Here is a 21,088-nt window from a genome sequence, read left to right as displayed (position 1 = left end):
TTTCTCGGTTTTCCCCAAAATATCTTCAAAATGGTTTTTTTTAGTGTGTGTGTGTGACAGGATTCAGTCAGGGTTCATGGAGGGGAGTGTGATGGCATACTGCTTTGCGTCATTCCCTGTGGTTTCTACCGATAAGAGATACTTGTCGTGTATGGGTCTTCTTGTCATCCTGTGGAGCTCTAGGGTATTGATGATACTTGGAGAAATTTGAAGCATTATTTGGGATTAATCTTAGATAGTAGTAGTTTCTTCTACTGCAGAAGTTTCCGTATTACATTTTAAAGTCTGAACTACTTTTCTTGGGTTACCATAACAAGTTACCACAAGCTTGATAGCTTAAAACAACAGGAGTTTATTATCTCATGCTTCTAGAAGCTAGCAGGCCAAGATTAAGGTGTGTTGGGTGGGCCATGCTCCCTCAAGACTCTAGGGAAGGATTCTTCTCCTAGCATCTGGTGGTTACTGGTGGTACCTGGCATTGCTTGGCTTGTAGCTGCATCATTCCAGTTTCTGCCTTTAACTTCACATGGACTTTTCTCTCTATGTGTCTTCTGTTTTTCTTTTGTATCCAACTTTCCTTCTTGTAGTACACTAGTCATTTGAGTGAGGCCTCCCCATATCCAGTATGACATCATCTTAACTTGATTACATCTGAAAAGAACTGATTTTCAAATAGAAACGTTCATAGGTTCTACGTAGACAAGAATTTGTGGGAGATAACTGTTCAACTCAGGGCAGATTCCAATGTCATCTGTTATATAGCTTGCCATTGGAGTCAACAACAAGATGGACGTCGAGCACTAGCAGCTGCATTACATAGGACTGTAGCTACTCTGAAGAGCTGGTTATTCATTTGATGTTTTGTTGCCCTTTTTTAAAAAAAATTGTTAACAGTACTGAACTGTGCTATCTGATGGTCTAGAAATGCACTGATTTTTGTTAATTCTGATTAGGATTTATTTAAGGATATTTAGGTATATTTTTGTCTATTATGAGCTGCCACTTAAAATTTAATTTTGGTTTGCTCTAACAAAATACATTTATAGCTCTATAGTAAACTTTTATTTTTGAAATTAAACTTTGTTGCTTTGAACTCTGAAACACTAGTCTCTGACTCTCTTACTCACTAAAACAATTATTTTAATTTCAACTAATTTCTAAAACTCGCTTCTTGGAAGTAACTACAGTGTATCAGTAGTACAGTATATCTGTATCAAGTAAAACACTTCTTATTTTATGTGTAAGTAATAAGACACAAAAAATACCCTAGGCTGACTTCAGTACTGGACTGTGCTATACTTTATCCTGTGTGGGAGTCATTTTATATATGCTTTTTTTAAATCTTTATGTTTCTTACAGGAGTGTTTTATCTTTACTTTTCATTTACCTTCTGAGAATTTGCATCTTTAGCTAGCATCTGGTGGTTAGTGTTAGGACCTTTGCATAATTATTTCTAATTCTGTAGTTTTTGTTGATTTGGACTCTATTTTATGAGGGTAGGTGACTCAGATGGTAAAGAATCTGCCTGCAATGCAGGAGACCCGAGTTTAGTCCATGCGTCAGGAAGATCCCTGGAGAAGGGAATGGCTACCCACTCCAGTATTCTTGCCTGGAGAATCCCATGGATAGAGGAGCCTACTGGGCTACAGTCCATGGGGTCACAAAGGGTTGGATATGACTGAGTGACTAAGCATAGCACAGCCATGATCCCGAAATAGATAAGGGTTTTTGGAAAGATTAAATTTTTGCCTACTTTTGCTGGATATGATGTAAAGTTTGTTTTGCTTACTTTCATTTTTGCAGGGATCAAAGACATGTGATACAATGGTTTTTAATCATCCTGCTATCAAGAAATTTTTGGAATCACCATCTAGGTCATCATCTCCTGCCAATCAGAGATCAGAAACACCATCAGCCAATCATTCAGAAAGTGATTCTTTATCTCAACACAATGACTTCTTATCTGACAAAGACACTAACAGCAATATGGACATAGAAGAAAGACTCTCAAGCAACACGGAGCAGAGACCAAACCGAAATACTGGAAGGGTATATAGTTGGATGGGTGGGAGGGAGCCAAAAGAGAAGGGAACCAGTATTTATTAAGTGTGCACACAGTATTTCATTTCATTGGAACCATAAGATATAAGTTAATTATCACTTTTAGAGATGGGGAAACTCAGTCTCTATGAGGTTAAGGTTATAGTTGTCCACAAGTATCAGAACTGAGAATTAAACCTCTGTCTTTCTGATTTTACAATTCAAATCTCTGAGCATCACCCAACTCCCAGATGCCATTCATGTAGATAGGATAGGAAAGAAACCTTGAGGAGTTGGCAGTACCTTAACTTTGCCCAAGGTCTTTCTACTCTGTCAGGTTTATTCTCTCAAGAGCAGTGTCGTTTCAGTAGTTCCCTCTTTGAAATTTTATGTTCTAAGATGCTTTAATAACTGAAAGAAACTTGAAAAATAGTAAGTAGAATTGAAAACTGTTTATTACTCTTTGATCCTGTCAGTTTGTTATTTGAATTCCTGTCTCACACTGCTCTGAAATTCTTGGTATAATACTTGACTATCAAATCCTCATTGGGTAAGACCAGTGGTTTTTCTCAGCCAGATGTTCTGTGATAGAGGAAATTCCTAGGTTGCTTTCCACATACTCAGACATCAAAGATTTGATTATTTTTGATAAAAATATTTTCTGGGGACTTCCCTGGCAGTCCAGTGGTTAAGACTGCACATCCAAAAAAACAAACTGCACTTCCAGTGCAGAGGGCATGGGTTCAGTCCCTGGTCGGGAAAACTAGGATCCTACATGCTGTATGGCATGACCCCCACCCCCGCAAAAAAATTCTGATTACAAATTCATTCTGTTAATTGTTGAAAATTTTAAACTACAGAAGTAAGGGAGAACAGAAAAGTCATTCATAATGCCACTACCCCAAATCAGAACTGTTAATATTTGGATTTAGTTGTCATATAACTTATGGGGAAATACTGCATATGTTTTTCTTTTTTAATTAAGATGAATTTAGGTCATGCTAGTCATAGGATTCAGAAACCTACTATCTTTTATGTAATATACATGCTCATGTTCATGTAACATACTTAGTGTTTACTGTGTACCAGGCACTTTTCTCAGAACTCTACAAAACAATCTGAGATACTTACTACTATCACCCTTATTTTATAGATGAGGAAACTGAGAGAAGTTAAGTGATTACCAAGATGATACATCCAGTAAATGTAAGGTCCAAGTCTTAAACACTGGCTGTCTTTCTCCATAGTCAAACTTTAAATTAACCATTATGTGTAAACTGCTTTTTACTGAAAAATTTGTAGTAGTACAGAAGATTGGAAAAAAGGTGAATTTCATTTACCCTATCACCCATTCCCATTTCCCAGAGGTAACCTTGGTAGTAGTTTCCTGTGTATTCTTCTATATCCTATTTGCATATACAAAGCTGCTATGTATGACTATTAAAAACCCACATAAGTGTGGAGTTACAGTGTACAGACTTTTTCTATAATAGAAAAATTACAGTAAAATTACTCTTTCATACTCTGAGAGGAGCCATAAAACCAGAGAATTTTGTAATTAAAAAAAAAGAAAAATTGAGTTAGTCCATTTGTACCTTGTATGATTTTGTGGTTTCTACCTATTGAAAATTGTCCAAATTGAAAATGAAGCTTGATTATGATTTTTTTCTAGGACACTTCTAGTATTGCTGGCTCCCATAAAACAGAGCAGCGGAATACTGATCTTACAGGAGATGAGACTTCACGACTTTTTGTAAAGAAAACAATAGTAGTGGGCAATGTGTCCAAGTGAGTATTCAGTTGAATTGTCTCATTTTCAGTCATCCAGTTTTGGTAATACTCTGGCGTATTATTATCATAGTATTACAGTAGGAATAGGCTTTAGGAATTCTTTTTCCCAAACTCTTAGTTGTTTTAAAAGTAAATGAAGGTCCAGAAACTTGAGACTGCTTCAGTGTGTCTGTTCATCTTTGACATGGAATAAAATTATGCTTAGTAAAAAAAAATTTTTGCAGACATGAAGGTTTATGTATTTTTAAAAAACACATATTTGGTTGTGCCAGGTCTTAGCTGAAGTATGTGAGCTCTAGTTCCCTGACCAGGGATAGAACCCAGGCCCCCTGCATAGGGAGCCCAGAGTCCCAACCACTGGACCACCAGGGAAGTCCCGCTTTTATATATAAGTGTGGATAACTTTGGAGTAATTTTGACTTCTTCTGACCTAGTTCTAAGGGGCCTTATCAAATTCCTAGAAATGTTTGTTTGGTTGCCCAAATTGAAATGTTTTAAATTTATAACAAAAGGTTGTAAAGCAGGTCTTGAAGACAGAATTCCTCTGAGCTAAAGGGCTATCTAACGGTGTGTCTCATGCTGTCTAATAGGAGCATCATCATTTTTGCCAAATGTTTAGGAATGGATAAAGACATAAATCTTCAACAGCTTAAGAATGTTATTTCCTCACAAAACTTTATTTGCTCTTTTCCTCACTAGGCATTTCCTCCATGCTGCTTGTCATTTTTGTCACATTATATTGTTTTTTCCAATTTTCATATATCTTTTCCAAATCAGACTGGAATCTCTTTAGTATAGAAAGTGTATCTTGTTTGTTTTTGTATCTGCAGTAGTTGGTGTTCAATAAATGTTGATTGAATATGTTGAATCAACAGTGTTGAATAAATTGATATATTTATGAAAATTGAAATTAGATTCAATTATTGAAACTAAAGGATTCAGAATTACATTGAATATCTGGGGAGGGGAATCAAATGTCAGGGGAGTCTTCCAAATCCCAGTTAATGAACCACTGATAATAAACAGGAAGTACATTAAAAATTTCAGGATAATACAAAGATACTTAGTAGTCTTTGTAGTATTTAAGTAGAAGCATAAAATATGACTAAGGCAGTTAGGTTTCTGTTTCACAAGTTATTTTAGAATTAGCATGCATTTAGCTAAGGGAACTAATGTGTAGTTTTGAGGTCTCACCTATAGTACAAGACATGTCAGCCCAGAAAAGGCCAAAGCTAGAAATTCAGGTAGGCTCACCAGGCCACGAAAAGACTGGGGAGAAACAGTTACTGACATTTTCAAATAATTACGTCTAATTTGGGGGTTTGGGGCTTTAAAGCCAGGTGGACTTGATAAATAAAGAGGAATGATTGGCATGAGAGTTATAAAGTCCTTGTTTGTTCTGGAAGAGGGTAAAAATATTGATTTACTTTAGACTTTGTTAAAATTACTTGTTAGAGTATCTCAGATAACAACTAAAAGAAAAGACATAGAGATTTGAACTTTAAAAGTAGTAAGGAGGGCTTCCCTGGTGGGTCAGTAGTAAAGAATCTGCCTGCCAAAATGCAGGAAATGCGGGTTCAGTCCCTGGGTCGGGAACATCCCCTGGAGAGGGAAATGGCAACCCACTCCAGTATTTTTGCCTGAAATCCCATGGACAGAGGAGTGTGTTAGGCTATAGTCCATGAGATCGCAAGAGTCAGACATGACTTAGCTAAATATCATCATGGTCAATACACAGAAGTTGATTGTTTCTGTATGACAGACTTACAGAAAACAACTTTTAAAAGATACATTTACTCCAGCAATAAAAAAATGTAGCATAATAAATCAAAAGATATGCTGGCCTTTTATGAAAATAAAGATTTTATTGAAACACATGAAGGAACTAAGGGATTAGAGCAGTATAGCATGTTCGTGGATAGGAAAGCTCAATGTTGTAAAGATATCTCTTTTTCCTAAGTTGATATGTAGATATTCTGATTAAAATGCTGATAGGGTTCATGAAATTCATAGGCTAGCTTTTATATATGGAAGAGCAAAGATAAAGATAGGACATGACTACTGCTAAAGAAAAACTGGGTTAGGCAACGTGGCCCACTGTATTGCTAAGGATAGCCATAGACATAGATGAATATACAGAAGACCATGACCATATTTTCCAACAGAATGTTATAAGGGGGCCTCATGAAGTAAATTGGAGAAGGCAGTGGCAACCCACTTCAGTACTCTTGCCTGGAAACTCCCATGGACGGAGGAGCCTGGTGGGCTGCAGTCCATGGGGTCGCTAAGGGTCGGACACGACTGAGCGACTTCACTTTCACTTTTCACTTCCATGCATTGGAGAAGGAAATGGCAACCCACTCCAGTGTTCTTGCCTGGAGAATCCCAGGGACAGGGGAGCCTGGTGGGCTGCCATCTATGGGGTAGCACAGAGTCGGACACAACTGAAGTGACTTAGCAGCAGCATGAAGTAAATGGCAAACCTCTCAGGTACTCTTGCCTGGAAAATCCCATGGACGGAGGAGCCTGGTAAGCTACAGTCCATGGGGTCACAAAGAGTCCGACATGACCGAGTGACTTCACTTTCTTTCTTTCATGAAGTAAAGCCAGAGCCTCAAAAGGAAGGGCTAAGGATTCCAGTTTTGCCATGGTCAGTAATTAAGGAAATGACTTGTTTTCTTTAAAGACAAAGAAACCACTTGCAACCTTGACAGCAATGGGTAGGAAACAGGAGAGTTCAGAGTTACAGCACTTTTGAACCTGAATGAAATCACCCCAAAGGCTAGAGGTTTTCTCACCCAGGAATAAAGTATGCTAGTTTGTTTCTACCTAGTGTACCCACTTAACAGGAAAAGCAGGATTTTTTTTTTTTAATTGCCTGATGATAATTAGAAAACAAAAACTTCAAGGGAATGCCTCTTTGGGCCTCCCCCCCCAAAAAAAAAGTTTAAAGAAAAGGGTTAACTGCAAAGACTTACTTTGGTTAGGTAATATGGCTGTTAAATATTGCCTGAAGTTTAGGGATTTTTTTAAATGGAAAAGTTTCTCCAACTCTTCAGCTCCTGATAACCATTTTTCTACTCTGCTTCTATGAGTTTGATTTTTCTTCTTAGATTTCACATAGAAGTGATAACAAGCAGTATTTGTCTTTCTTTGCTTGACTTATTTCACTTACCATAATGCCATTGAGGTCTATCTATCTATGTCAAAAATGGCAGGATTTACTTTTTTCTCAGGACTGAATAGTATTCCTGAGTGTGTATTAATATCTTTATCTATCTCCTTAAAAATATTTTTGTTTAATTGAAGTACAGTTGATCTAGCAACATTATATTTGTTTTAGGTGTACAGCATAGTGATTTGATATTTTTATATATTGCAAAATGATCACCACAATAAGTCTAGTTACCATCTGCCATCATGTTATACATTACCTGTATGTTACATGACTTGTTTATAACTGGAAGTTTAGTTCCTTCCTCTGCCTATTTATAAATTAGATATTTTTGTTTTGCTATTTTGTGAGTTCTTCATGTTTTAAATATTAACCCTTTATCAGACACATGATTTAGAAGTATTTGTTTCCATTCCGTAGGTTGTCTTTTCATTTTGTTGGTGGTTTCCTTTCCTGTGCAAATGCTTTTGAGTTTGATGTAGTTCTACTTTTTTTTTTTTTTTATTGCCTCTGTTTTTGGTGTCAAATCCAAAAAATCATTGCCCAGACTGATATAAAAAAGCTTGCCCTTTATACTTTCTTCCAGTTTTATGGTTTTAGGTCTTAAATTTAACGTGTGAATCCATTTTGAGTTGATTTTGTGTATGGTGTGGATAGAGGTTTGGTTCATTCTTTTACACGTGGCTTTTTAGTTTTCCCAGCGCCATTTATTGAAACTATCCTTTCCCTCGTTGTATATATTAGCTTCCTCATTGGAAATTAATGACCACTAAGTGTGAGTTTATTTCTTGTCTCTCTATTTTGTGCCATTGGTTTATGTGTTTTTATTCCAGTGCAACACCGTTTTGACTAGGAAACATGATGCCTTCAGCTTTTATCTTCCTTCTCATGATTGATTTGGCTGTTGAAAATCTTTTCTGGTTGCACATAGATTTTAGGATTGTTTTTCTGTTTGTAAAAATGCCATTGGAATTTTGATAGAGACTGCACTGTAATGTGAACATTTTAACTGTTTTTCCAGTTCTTGAGCACAGAATATCTGTGCCTTCTTCAGTTTCTCTCATCAGTGTCATAGATTTTTAGTTTTATTTTTGTTTATTGAAGTATAGTTGATAGTGTCTTATAGTTTTCAGTGTACAGATCTTTTACCTCTTTGGTTAAATTGCTAAGTTTTATTGTATTTGATGCTGTTGTAAATGAAATTATTGTCAATTTGTCTTTCTGGTAGTTTGTTGTCAGTATATAGAAACAACTCATTTTTTAATGTTGATTTTATATCTTACAACTCTACTGAATTCATTCAATAGTTTTGTGATGGAGTCTGGGTTTTTCTATGTATGACATTATGTTTTGTGCAAATAGAGACAATTTTACTTCTTCCTTTTCAGTTTGGATGCCTTTTATTTCTTCTTTTTTTTTTCTTTTTCTAATTGCTCTGGCTAGGACTTGTAGTACTGTGCTGAATAAAAATAGCGATAGTGGACATCCTTGTCTTGTTCCTGATCCTAGAGGAAGATCTTCTGGCTTTCACCATGGAGTATGATCTTAGCTGTGGGCTCGTCATGTGTAGCTTTATTATTTTGAGAAATGCTTCCTCTATATGCAGTTTGTTTTTATTATGAATAGATACTGAATTTTGTCAAATGCTTTTGCTGTATCTTTTGAAATGATTATACAATTTTTAGACTTCATTTCATTAATGTGATGTGTTGCATTGATTTGTAGATGTCAAACCATCCTTGTATGCCTGGAGTAAAGCTCACTTGCTCATGTTGTATGATACTTTTAATGTACTGTTGAATTCTGTTTGCTAATGTTTTGTTGAATTTTGCATTTACTTTTATCAAGGATTGTTGTTCAGTCGCTCAGTCATGTATGATTCTTTTGTGACCCCATGGACTGTAGCCTGCCAGGCTCCACTGTCCATGGGATTTCCCAGGCAAGAATACTGGTGTGAGTTTCCATTTTCTTTTCTAGGAGATCTTTCCAACCCAGGGATTGAACCAACATCTCCTGCATTGGCAGGCAGATTCTTTACCACTGAGCCACCTGGGAAGCCCTTTATCAGGGACACTGGCTTGTAATTTTCTTTTCTTGTAGTATCCTCATTTGGCTCTGGTATTGGTAATTTTGGCTTCATAGAATGAGATCGTTGAGTGTTCCCTCTTTTTTGTTTTTTGGAAAAGATTGAGGATTGGAATCAATTCTTTATCTGTTTGGTAGAATTCACCCTTTAAACCACTGGTCCTGGAATGTACTTTGTTGGGAGGTTTTTGTTTGCTGATTCAATCTCCTTTCCAGTAACTGTTCTGTTCAGATTTCTATTTCTTCACCATTCAGTCTGGGTAGGGTGTCTGTTTCTAGGTTTTATTGATTACTGCTTAGTTGTCCAGTTTGTTGATGTGTAATCGTTTTTAGTCTTTTATGATCCTATGTATTTGTGTGGTATCAGTTGTAACATCTCCTCTTTCATTTATAATTTTATTTGAGTCCCTCCTCTTAAGTCTGTGTAAAGATGTTTGTCTATTTTATCTTTTCAGAAAACCAACTCTTCTTTCTTTGACCTTTTCTATTGTTTTTTAGTCTATATTTCCACTCTGATCTTTGTTATTTTTTCCTTTTCCTAACTTAGGGTTTAGTTTGTTTTTCTCTTTCTAGTTCCTTAGGGTATAAAGTTAGGTTGTTAATTTGAGATCTTTTTTCCTTCATGTAGGCATTTATCACTATAAACTACTTCTTAGAACTGTTTTTGTTGCATCACTTAAGTTTTAGTATGCTCTATTTCCGTTTTCAGATGTCTCTAGGTATTTTTTTTATTTCTCTTTTGATTTCTTTTTCACCTATTAATTGGTAAGTAGTATGTTGTCTACTCTTTATGTATGTGTAAATTTTCCCATATTCTTCTTGTAATTGATTTTTAATCTTGTTTTAAGTAGTAGTTAATTGGTTTGTTAGGAATAAAGATTTCAAGTCGTTTTTTTTTCTCCCTACTCTAGGTATATACCTCCTGATAAGAGAGAAGAAAACGACCAGTCAACCCACAAGTGGATGGTATATGTCCGAGGCTCTCGTAGAGAACCCAGTATTAATCATTTTGTCAAGAAAGTTTGGTTCTTTCTTCATCCCAGCTATAAACCAAATGACCTTGTGGAAGTTAGGTGAGTACTACTTGAGTTATTAAACCTGAGAAGTACAGAATTACTGAAGTGGAAGGAAAGTGATTTAACTTAAGAACACACCTTTGAAATTCTTGTATTATTAATAATTTATTCAGCTTAGGCTTTTAGTCACAATATAATTTTAGCTGTGGTTCTTTATTGCAGATTTCTGTCTCACTGAACAGGTACCATCCCCACTTGTCAGGTTGTTACCATATGAATTATACCAGCTTATTCTGCTCCCCTCTGGAAATAACTTGTTTATATAGATATAGATAAATATAAAAATGTTACTGTTTTTATGATTATCAGAATATATTAGAATTTAATAAAGGATTCTGACTTTATAGAAATACTTAATGTTGTAAGTTCCCCATGATCTCACCCTCTCAGAAGTAACCTTTAATGATATTTTTTTCTCTGTTTTTAATCTAGCATAGCTGTTGAAGTTTTTGTTGTGATTATTTCACAAAGATGGAATGATTTTATATATATGTATATATATATATATACACACATTATATATATATACACTCTTGTAAAATTTGTTTCATTTAGGTGTATTGTTTGCATCTATATGTGATGTTACCTATCATGTGTATGTTCACTATATGAATGTATTGTAGAACTGGTTCTGGTTTATTATCAGTGAAATCTCCTGTGTCTTCAGCTTTCTTCAGAACATTCCTTTAGAGCACTCCTAACTCTTAAGTAAAACCTGCCTAATTCCTGAGAACACTGCTTCTCCTGAGAAAACTTTCAAGTGGCAACTGTTTTGTTTTTTTTCCTCTTACACACCGTGTATACCATTGGTTCTAGAAGTGGGTGCTTGTCTGTTTTGCTTGTATTTGTGGCTTCCAGACCAGTTTTCCCCTTCTTTTCTCTAAAAACTTCTGCTCCTTTGACATTTCATATGATCTGCTGCTTCTCCTTGTTGGGAGCATTTACTGATTTCCTAGTCATTCCTGTTTCAAAAACAGTTTTAGGACCTAGTGTGCTGATATTCTGTCTACCAGTACTCTTGCCATCACTCTTAAGGACTTTGACATGCAGATAGACAAGTCTTCCAAAACCTTGGTTTCCCAGTTCATTCTAAAGGAGATCAGTCCTCGGAGTTCATTGGAAGGACTGATGCTAAAGCTGAAACTCCAATACTTTGGCCACCTCATGCGACGAGTTGACTCACCGGAAAAGACTCTGATGCTGGGAAGGATTGGGGGCGGGAGGAGAAGGGGACGACAGAGAATGAGATGGCTGGATGGCATCACTGACTTGATGGACATGAGTTTGAGTGAACTCTGGGAGTTGGTGTTGGACAGGAAGGCCTGGCGTGCTGTCATTCATGGGGCCGCAAAGAGTCGGACATGACTGAGCGACTGAACTGAACTGAATAATAAGATTATGGTAGTGATATACCATGGAATCTAAGCTGAGTAAGGAGAGAAGGAGATGACATTGAGAGATTACATAATAACAGTAATGGGTAGTGAAACTGGTGTGGACAAGAATTGAAAATCTCTGGGGGTCGAAAAATAAATCTATTTCTAACAAATAGATTAGAAATGGAGCTGGAAGATTATCAGCTGTTCTGTCCTTTAATATGCACTCAATTCTCGTAAAAACATGGATCTGATGCTAGATTTTGTCAGTAATTTTGTTTCCTGTACTAAATATTTTAATTGTTTCGCTTAACAGAATATGCTGATCTTAGGTAGAGTATTATTATTATTCTACAATTTTTGTCTTGGTCATTCTTGAGTACATACGTTGTTCCAGATTACTTTAGAATCTAAGTGTCGACTTATGAATTGAAATCACATTGAATTAATGGTTAATTTTCACACTTTTTATGATATTGAATCTATCTTGTCTTCCCAAGAGAATGAATCAGTGTAATAGTTTTCCAGTGCAAACAAGGTTTTTTTCTTTTACTTCTTTTATTTTCTTGACATATTTCATTTGATAGAACCTTGGGAAAGTGTTGCTATTCTGTGTTATTCTAATGGTACAGATTGATAAAGGAGCAACTACATTCGTAGGCTCTCAGACATTAGAGTTGAAAAAACCTTGTGATTTTGTTTCAGTCTATACCTGATTCATGAAACCGTTTAGAAATACCCAGTACAGCTCGTCCAGCCTCACCTAGAATTCCACTGGTGACCCAGATTTGTTTTCTTTGCTAGGATGCCATCTTCCTATTGTCTGTGTTCTTTGCTTATACACACATACATATGCTTATGTGTACACACGTATACACAGTGTAGCTATCTTTCTTAAGATCTGCCGTTTAGCCTTTAAGACATAACTCAGAAGTTAATTTTCTCAATGATTTCTTCTTTGCCCTACTTTCTTACAGGGGTTAAAATACAAGTGAATGATTGTTTACTTGAATTCTTGGAATAGTAACAATATTTTGTACTTTAAGAAAACTTAAGATTAACAGTATTTTCTGAGTTTTAGATATCCTGACTCCAAATTCAGTTCAGTTCAGTTCAGTCGCTCAGTCGTGTCCGACTCTTTGCTTAGCCCATTGTTTTAATACAGATATTTTAGTGATTTTGTTAAGAAATAATAGGTGAGTTTAAAAAGCACTTTGTCTATAAAGATATAAATATTAACATAAAAACATGTCTTAATGTCCAGGCAAGAAATTCCATACAGTAAAACAGCAGCAACAACAACACTGTTTTATGAAAGCATTTTATTTAATATAAAACATGTGAATGGTTAAAATGTATTAATCATATTTTTTATTGATGATAAACGTCTGATTTACTTCTGTTAATCGTAAATGAACTTTGTTTTGTGAAATTTATGAGGTTTCACATTTTCTGTTTGATTCATGTCACTTTGACAATATTCCATAATTAGCTGTGGTGATATATCTGACCAGTTAAGTTTTTCATAGCTTGTGAATTACACTATTACCACATACCTTTCCCAAGAGCATACTTTACTGTATGTTTTATTAAGTACAATACTATGATTTTTAAATAGTATTTTAAAATTTAGAGAACCTTGTGTGTTTCTAGAGAAACAATTTGTTAATGATCAACCATACCTCTGCTTTCATAGCAAGTAATGTATATAAATTTGTTATTATACTTACTAAAAGACTCTTACTCCTTGGAAGGAAAGTTATGACCAACCTCGATAGCATATTAAAAAGTAGAGACATTACTTTGCCAACAAAGGTCCATCTAGTCCAGGCTATGGTTTTTCCAGTGGTCATGTATGGATGTGAGAGTTGGATTGTGAAGAAAGCTGAGCACTGAAGAATTGATGCTTTTGAACTGTGGTGTTAGAGAAGACTCTTGAGAGTCCCTTGGACTGCACGGAGATCCAACCAGTCCATTCTAAAGGAGATCAGTCCTGGGTGTTCATTGGAAGGACTGAGGCTAAAGCTGAAACTCCAATACTTTGGACACCTCATGTGAAGAGTTGACTCATTGGAAAAGACTCTGATGCTGGGAAGGATTGGGGGCGGGAGGAGAAGGGGACGACAGAGAATGAGATGGCTGGATGGCATCACCAACTTGATGGACATGAGTTTGTGTGAACTCCGGGAGTTGGTGATAGACAGGGAGGCCTGGCGTGCTGCAGTTCATGGGGTAGCAAAGAGTCGGACACAACTGAGCAACTGAACTGAACTGAATTTACATGTATGTCTCCCTTACTAGATTTAGAACTTCTGGATGTTTGGGACTTTTTCTTAATTGTCTTTATGTCCCTGCAGTCTAGAATCATGCCCAGCATGTAGTAAATGCTCATTTCATGTTGAGTGAATTATGAATTCATGATGTGGGCCTTTCTATTTGTAAGTGGCTATGTTTGTTTGGAAGTTTTTAATTATATTGAGGACTATAAAGAAAACTGAGCACCTAAGAATTGATGCTTTAGAACTGTGATGTTGGAGAAGACTCTTGAGAGTCCCTTGGACTGCAAGGAGATCCAGCCAGTCAATCCTAAAGGAAATCAGTCCTGAATAGTCATTGGAAGGACTGATGCTGAAGCTGAAGCTCCAATATTTTGGCCACCTGACGCGAAGAACTGACTCATTGAAAAAGGTCCTGATGCTGGGAAAGATTGAAGGTGGGAGGAGAAGGGGATGAGATGGTTGGATGGCATCACGGACTCGATGGACATGAGTTTGAGCAAGCTCCAGGAATTGGTGATGGACAGGGAAGCCTGGCGTGCTGCAGTCCATGGGGTCTCAAAGAGTCGGACATGGCTGAGCAACTGAACTGAATTGAGGAGAGTCCTAACTTCCTTTAACTTCTAACCAGTACACTTCCATACATTTTGTGACACCACATAGAATCATTATAAAGTCTTTTCCGTATAGCTGTTGTTCAGATATTTTGAGAGCGCTGTTAGGGCTCTCCTGTTTTCCTCCAAGCCAGACATCCACATTTTTTTCAGTTGTTTATGTGACTTTGTGTTCCTCTGCCCTCCAGGTTATATTCTCTGGCACATTCCAGTTTATCTGTATTCTTAAAATATTCTTCTTAGAACTGAACTTTAAACTTCAGGTATGACAGAACATTAACCTGTGTCCTTGATTTAATTTAACTCTATGTTCTTTACGAGACTTTTAAGATGTTTCTTGTGTCACAGTATCTAGAGTAATGTGATGAGTAGGTGAGATCTTTTCAGCTGAGTTGAAACTTAAGAATAATCTTTCTGAACCAAAGTTCATGTGTGTTTTCCATGCACTGTGAATCTCCTTGTCAGAGCACATTACCTGATGAAGAGCATGGGTAGATTCTACTCCTACAAACCATCTGTTTTCCATTAAGTTCAGTTGCCATGGCCATCCTTAGCCAACTTTCTAAAAGCTGTGACTGTAAACTTTGATTTTAGGCACAAGACAGTCACTTAATGTATGCTAGGCTTAGGACTTGATATAGGGATTTCAAACATGAAGAACACATGGTTCCGGTGTTAGAATATTCCTGGCCTGGCGTGTGACAGACTACAGTGGGCTAGGCCCCTAAACGACTGTCCTAGTGAGCCTCTTCAAATTGTACCATTTTAAAAAAAAAGGGACACGGGGGGCTGTTCTGGAGCCTGTTGCTGCTGCTGCTGCTAAGTCACTTCAGTCGTGTCCGACTCTGTGTGACCCCATAGACGGAAGCCCACCAGGCTCCCCCATCCCTGGGATTCTCCAGGCAAGAACACTGGAGTGGGTTGCCATTTCCTTCTCCAGTGTGTGAAAGTGGAAAGTGAAAAGTGAAAGTGAAGTCGCTCAGTCGTGTCCGACCCTTAGCGACCCCACGGACTGCAGCCTACCAGGTCCTCCATCCATGGGATTTTCTAGGCAATAGTACTGGAGTGGCTTGCCATTGCCTTCTCCGTCTGGAGCCTGTTGCTCCTGCTGCTGCTGTGTCACTTCAGTCGTGTCCGACTCTGTGTGACCCCATAGACGGAAGCCCACCAGGCTCCCCCGTCCCTGGGATTCTCCAGGCAAGAACACTGGAGTGGTTTGCCATTTCCTTCTCCAATGTATGAAATTGAAAAGTGAAAGTGAAGTCGCTCAGTCATGTCCGACCCTTAGCGACCCCACGGACTGCAGCCTACCAGGCTCTTCCATCCATGGGATTTTCTAGGCAAGAGTACTGGAGTGGCTTGCCATTGCCTTTCTCCGATTCACTACTTAATTGCTATGTGACCTTCGGCTAGTTACTTAGCCTCACTGTGTCTCAGAGAGGATATTTCATATTGTGGCTATAAAGATTAGATAATAGATATAAAGGGCTGATAAAGGGCTTAGAGTAGTTCAGTTCAGTTGTTCAGTCGTGTCTGACTTTTTGCCACCCCATGAATCGCAGCATGCCAGGCCTCCCTGTCCATCACCAACTCCCGGAGTTCACTCAAACTCATGTCCATTGAGTCGGTGATGCCATCCAGCCATCTCATCCTCTGTTGTCCCCTTCTCCTGCCCCCAATCCCTCCCAGCATCAGGGTCTTCAGTGAGTCAACTCTTCGCATGAGGTGGCCAAAGTATTGGAGTTTCAGCTTTAGCCTCAGTCCTTCCAATGAACACCCAGGACTAATCTCCTTTAGGATGGACTGGGTGGACCTCCTTGCACGAGTAGTAGGATTATGCTAAACAATATAAGTATTGTCTTCTGCTGCTGTTACAAGGAGCAGAATGTGTTTACCCTTCAGGGTGGACAACTTAGTGGAATGTTTTAGATTTTTTGGAGGTCCTATGGAGGAAGAATTTATTTGTGATTGCAGAAAGCATACGACTTGCAGGAGGAAAATAAAATATTTTTTATAACAGAACTCTTCAGAAATGTAAGCCCTTTTTTGCTCTCCAGCCATCTTGGCAGCTGCTCTTGGTTGGGGGCATCCTGTACCTAAGACCAGAAGATGGTAGTCACAAAGAAAATGACAGAGTCACTGGAGTCAATCAACTCTGGGCTCCAACTGGTTAAAAAAGTGGAAAGTATGTGCTGGGCTACAAGCAGAGAAAATAATCAGACAAGGCAAAGCGAAACTGGTCATCCTCACCGACAACTGCCCAACCTTGAGGAAATCTGAAATAGAGTATTATGCTGATTGGCCAAAACAGGTGTCCATCACTACAGTGGCAATAATACTGAATTGGGCACAGCATGTGGAAAATACTCCAGAGTATGCACACTGGCTGTCATTGATCCACGTGATTCTGATATCATTAGAAGCATGCCAACACAGACTGGTGAAAAGTAAATTGTGTACAAATTTTCTTTAATAAAACTGGCCAGGGACAAAGACAGAAATACAGATCAATGGAACAAAATAGCCTAGAGATAAATCCACGCACCTATGGACACCTTATCTTTGACAAAGGAAGCAAGAATATACAACAGAAAAACGACAATCTCTTTAACAAGTGGTGCTGGGGCAACTGATCAACCACTTGTAAAAGAATGAATCTAGAACAGTTTCTAACACCATGCACAAAAATAAACTCAGTATGGACTAAAAATCTAAACGTCAGACCGGAAACTATAAAACTCCTAGAGGAAAACATGGGCAGAACACTGACATAAATCACAGCGGGATCCTCTATGACCCACCTCCCAGAGAAATGGAAATAAAAGCAAAAATAAAAAAATGGGACCTATTTAAACTTAAGAGCTTTTGCACAAGGGAAACTATAAGCAAGGTGAAAAAACAGCCTTCAGAATGGGAGAAAATAATAGCGAATGAAGCAACTGACAATTAATCTCAAAAATATACAAGCAGCTCATGTAGCTCAATTCCAGAAAAATAAACGACCCAATCAAAAAATGGGCCAAAGAACTAAGCAGACATTTCTCCAAAGAAGACATACAGATGGCTAACAAACACATGAAAAGATATTCAACATCACTCATTATCAGAGAAATGCAAATCAAAACCACAATGAGGTACCATCTCATGCCAGTCAGAATGGCTGCTATCAAAAAGTCTAACAATATATGCTGGAGAGGGTGCAGAGTAAAGGGAACCCTCTTACACTGTTGTTGGGAATGCAAACTAGTACAGCTGCTATGGAGAAGAGTGTGGAGATTCCTTAAAAAACTGGAAATAGAACTGCCATGTGACCCAGCAATCCCACTGCTGGGCATACACACCGAGGAAACCAGAATTGAAAGAGATATGTGGACCCCAGTGTTCATCACAGCACTGTTTACAATAGCCAGGACATGGAAGCAACCTAGATGTCCATCTGCAGACGAATGGATAAGAAATGGGGGACACATGTACAATATTGTAAAATAACTAGCCTCCAATTAAAATAAATAATTAAAAAAAAAGTGACCAGAGCTTATTTAAATTAAAAAAAGAAAAAGAAATGTAATAGAAAGTTTCATTAGGTAGTGGATTTGGGGTCACTAAAAGTGATCCTAAAAGACTGGTTGGCCATTTGAATTAATTAGTTGGACAAGGAGTTATGCTTCATTCTATATTTTTAAGAAAGCCATTTTTAAAGTCCAGTATTCTGTGAGTTTTTCCTTCTTTGTTACTGATACATTTCACCCCCTATGAGGAATCTGTGCTGTGCTTTGTTGCTCAGTTGTGTCCGACTCCGCGACCCCATGGATTGTGACCCACCACACTCCTCTGTCCATGGGGATTCTCCAGGCCAGAATACTGGAGTGGGTTGCCATGTCCTCCTCCAGGGGATCTTCCTAACCCAGGGATCGAACCCAGGTCTCCCACACTGCAGGCGGATTCTTTACTGTCTGAGCTACCAGGGAAGACCAAGAATACTGGAGTGGGTAGCCTGTCCCTTCTCCAGGGGATTTTCCTGACCCAGGAATTGAACCAAGGTCTCCTGCATTGCAGGCAAATTCTTTACCATTTGAGCTACGAGGAAAGCCCTTGAGGAATCTAGAAATACAGAATTCTCTTCAAGGGAAGCAGTCCTTTCTTGTGCGAAACACATAATATCCTTTGAAGTAGACTATTCGGTAGCTGATGTCTCATCTGTTGGTAGGTCTTAGATTCCTTTTTTGCTTCCAAAAGTATGGTTAAGGAGGAATTTCCTGTTAAAATCCTTGTTCCTTTTTCCTGGTTTGTCTGTCTTCTGTCTTCCTGCAGTCCTTCCTATCCATTTACTAAAGTTTAGCCTATAAATTGTTGGGCACAGCTGATTTACTATATCCTTTGTAAGAGAAGTTCAGCATACAAACAATATAATTGACGAATATTGCAAAATGAATTTAGGCCATTCACTTAGCATTATTGGAATTTAAGTGACTAAACCTGTCATCTATAGAATTTTCTTTAACTATTCTTTTTTTTTTTTTTTTTACTAAAAAATTTCTTTTTTGCTGTGGTCACACTAAGGCAAGGGTTTTCCAAATGTATTCTAGCTGGGGTATTTTTTTCTTTTTTTTTTCCATATTCAGATTTTACTCTACATAGAACTTAGGAACTGAATTCAGTTTAATATATCACTGCTCTGCACCAAATTGCCTTGTAAACTCTAATGGGACAAATATTTTGAGATTCTTCTACATGGATTATGGGTACAATGTTAGAAATTATTTTTAGCCAGTATGGAAAATACACTGTGGATCAGTTTAATAATGCCTTTACTCAGTAAACATTTATTGAACTCATATTCCTTAGCCAGGTACTAGTAGTATAGACTCAAGTAAGATGTGATTCCTTTCCTCAAGGAAGTCATTGTCTGCCTCTGAAGTCTTAAATTTTGACACAAAGAAATAAGAGACTCAACTAGCTAGTCTCCTGGATGTGAAAAATAATGAACTGCAGAGGCAAAGCACAAGTTGTTGGATGTTGCTGTTCTATTTAGTCTAGAAAAACCTGGAAAATAAAATTCTAGTAAACAGTGGCGGGTTTTGCCATCATAGTTAAATGTTCGGTAAAGATTTCCCCAAGGCCTACTATGTGCAAGCATCATGCTCAACACTAGGGATAGAAAATGTATGAGATAAAATGTTTTATTCTAAATCTTTAACTATTCTTAAGTCCACTGTGTTTCTAGGCCCCACTAATCTCTGACTTTGGATTCCTTTTCAGACTGTTGTCTCAAGTCAACCTTCTCATTTGATCCCACGTCTGTCTTTTATTTCTGTCTGAATTTATGCTGACATTATGGCTACTTCTCTTGCTATCTGAGCTGGTTTCTTCCAGGGCACTCTTGTTTCTTTGCTTTCTTTTTTTCCTAGTTTATAATACAGCTGTTGTTGCTTTCTCTACTTTCCCGGCTGCTGTCATACTCAGGGATTTTTCCTGCGTTGGGCTCTCCTGGTAGCCTCTGGCCTTGTGCCTGATGATTCATATCTGCTCCTAGACTCCTCTCAGGTTGTGTTCTTGGACTCCCTCTGCTGCTGCTGCTTCTGCTAAGTCGCTTCAGTCGTGTCCGACTCTGTGCGACCCCATAGACGGCAGCCTACCAGGCTCCCCCGTTCCTGGGATTCTCCAGGCAAGAACACTGGAGTGGGTTGCCATTTCCTTCTCCAATGCATGAAAGTGAAAAGTGAAAGTGAATTCGCTCAGTCGTGTCCGACTCTTGGGACTCCCTCTACCGTTACTGAATTCACGTGTGTCCTTAGTTTTCCAAAAGGGCATCCCACTGAAAGTCCTTTCTCCCTGCAGTCTTGGCATTCTCTCTCATTACAGTAATTCCAGGCCAGTGATTCATAGTGAACATTTTCACTTTAAAGCATTCTCTTTTTCGTCCATTAACTTAAACCATGTTATTCTTAAGTACATGGGGGTCTCAATTACATTTTTAAACTTTTTATTATGGAAAATTCCAGCCATAGACAAAGTAGAGTATATTGAATCCTCATGTACCCAACACCAATTATCAACAGCAAAACAGTCTTTTTCTCATCACTCTTTCTATTTCCTTCACAAATTACATTTTGCCTGAAAATTCTCGTCTGATTAGCAATCATACACATTCTTCTCTATTCACTCAAATTATGTAAAGTCAGATACAATTTTTTTTAAGTCTTCTTAGTAGATAGTTTAAATAAATTTGTCACCTTTGGATTGAATATGGTTTATTTTGTTTTTGCCAGAGTGGAGAAATAAGTGAGTGTTTAGGGGTAAGGAATGTCCCTCACAGCCTCTGTCAGGTAGCAATCCAGGATTCTGGCTTTTAATACTGTGACATCCGTCAAATCACCTTAGTTCCCTGTCTGTGAAAATAATGACACTGGATTATATGGTGTAAGTGTCTTAGCTCTAAGTATTCAGTGGTTGAAAGTTTAATGTAGATTTGAGTTGAATTTTTTTCTTTTATAGTTTAGCATTTTAGCAAAATTCAGCATATTGATTTAGCATCAAGTGAGGAAATATAAATAATCATCAGAAACATGTGAAGTTCTAACTTACCCATTATGGGAAAACTTCCTTTTCTAGAATGAGAGAGTGATCATGGACTAATACATTAATATCTGCTTTT

The 21,088-nt window shown here is 37.7% G+C and overlaps 1 protein-coding gene and 1 pseudogene across 8 annotated transcripts in view; both read left to right on the top strand.

Moving 5' to 3' along the window:
• The window catches only part of YEATS2 (YEATS domain containing 2), a 105,891-nt gene that overhangs the window by 28,996 nt on the left and 55,807 nt on the right, over positions 1-21,088 (top strand). For 6 of the 8 annotated variants that reach the window (XR_016038035.1, XM_055409329.2, XM_055409322.2 and 3 more), the window contains 3 exons: positions 1,804-2,049; positions 3,713-3,828; positions 10,003-10,164. Coding sequence is in view for 7 of the 8 variants with exons in the window: in XM_055409329.2 (XP_055265304.2) it covers positions 1,804-2,049; positions 3,713-3,828; positions 10,003-10,164 (524 nt within the window). In the remaining variant the exon portion in view is untranslated. Of the gene's footprint in view, positions 1-1,803; positions 2,050-3,193; positions 3,247-3,712; positions 3,829-10,002; positions 10,165-21,088 lie in introns of those variants that run through there. The other 2 variants (XM_055409357.2, XM_055409375.2) reach the window with 2 other exon arrangements.
• LOC148778786 (large ribosomal subunit protein eL30 pseudogene) lies at positions 10,183-21,063 on the top strand (annotated as a pseudogene).

Source organism: Moschus berezovskii, chromosome 1, assembly GCF_049115385.1.
Source record: "Moschus berezovskii isolate FMDL1 chromosome 1, NW_MosBer_1.0, whole genome shotgun sequence".
Taxonomy (NCBI): domain Eukaryota; kingdom Metazoa; phylum Chordata; class Mammalia; order Artiodactyla; family Moschidae; genus Moschus; species Moschus berezovskii.
The sequence above is the reverse complement of the archived record's forward strand: the minus strand, read 5'-3'. Positions and strand labels throughout refer to the sequence as shown.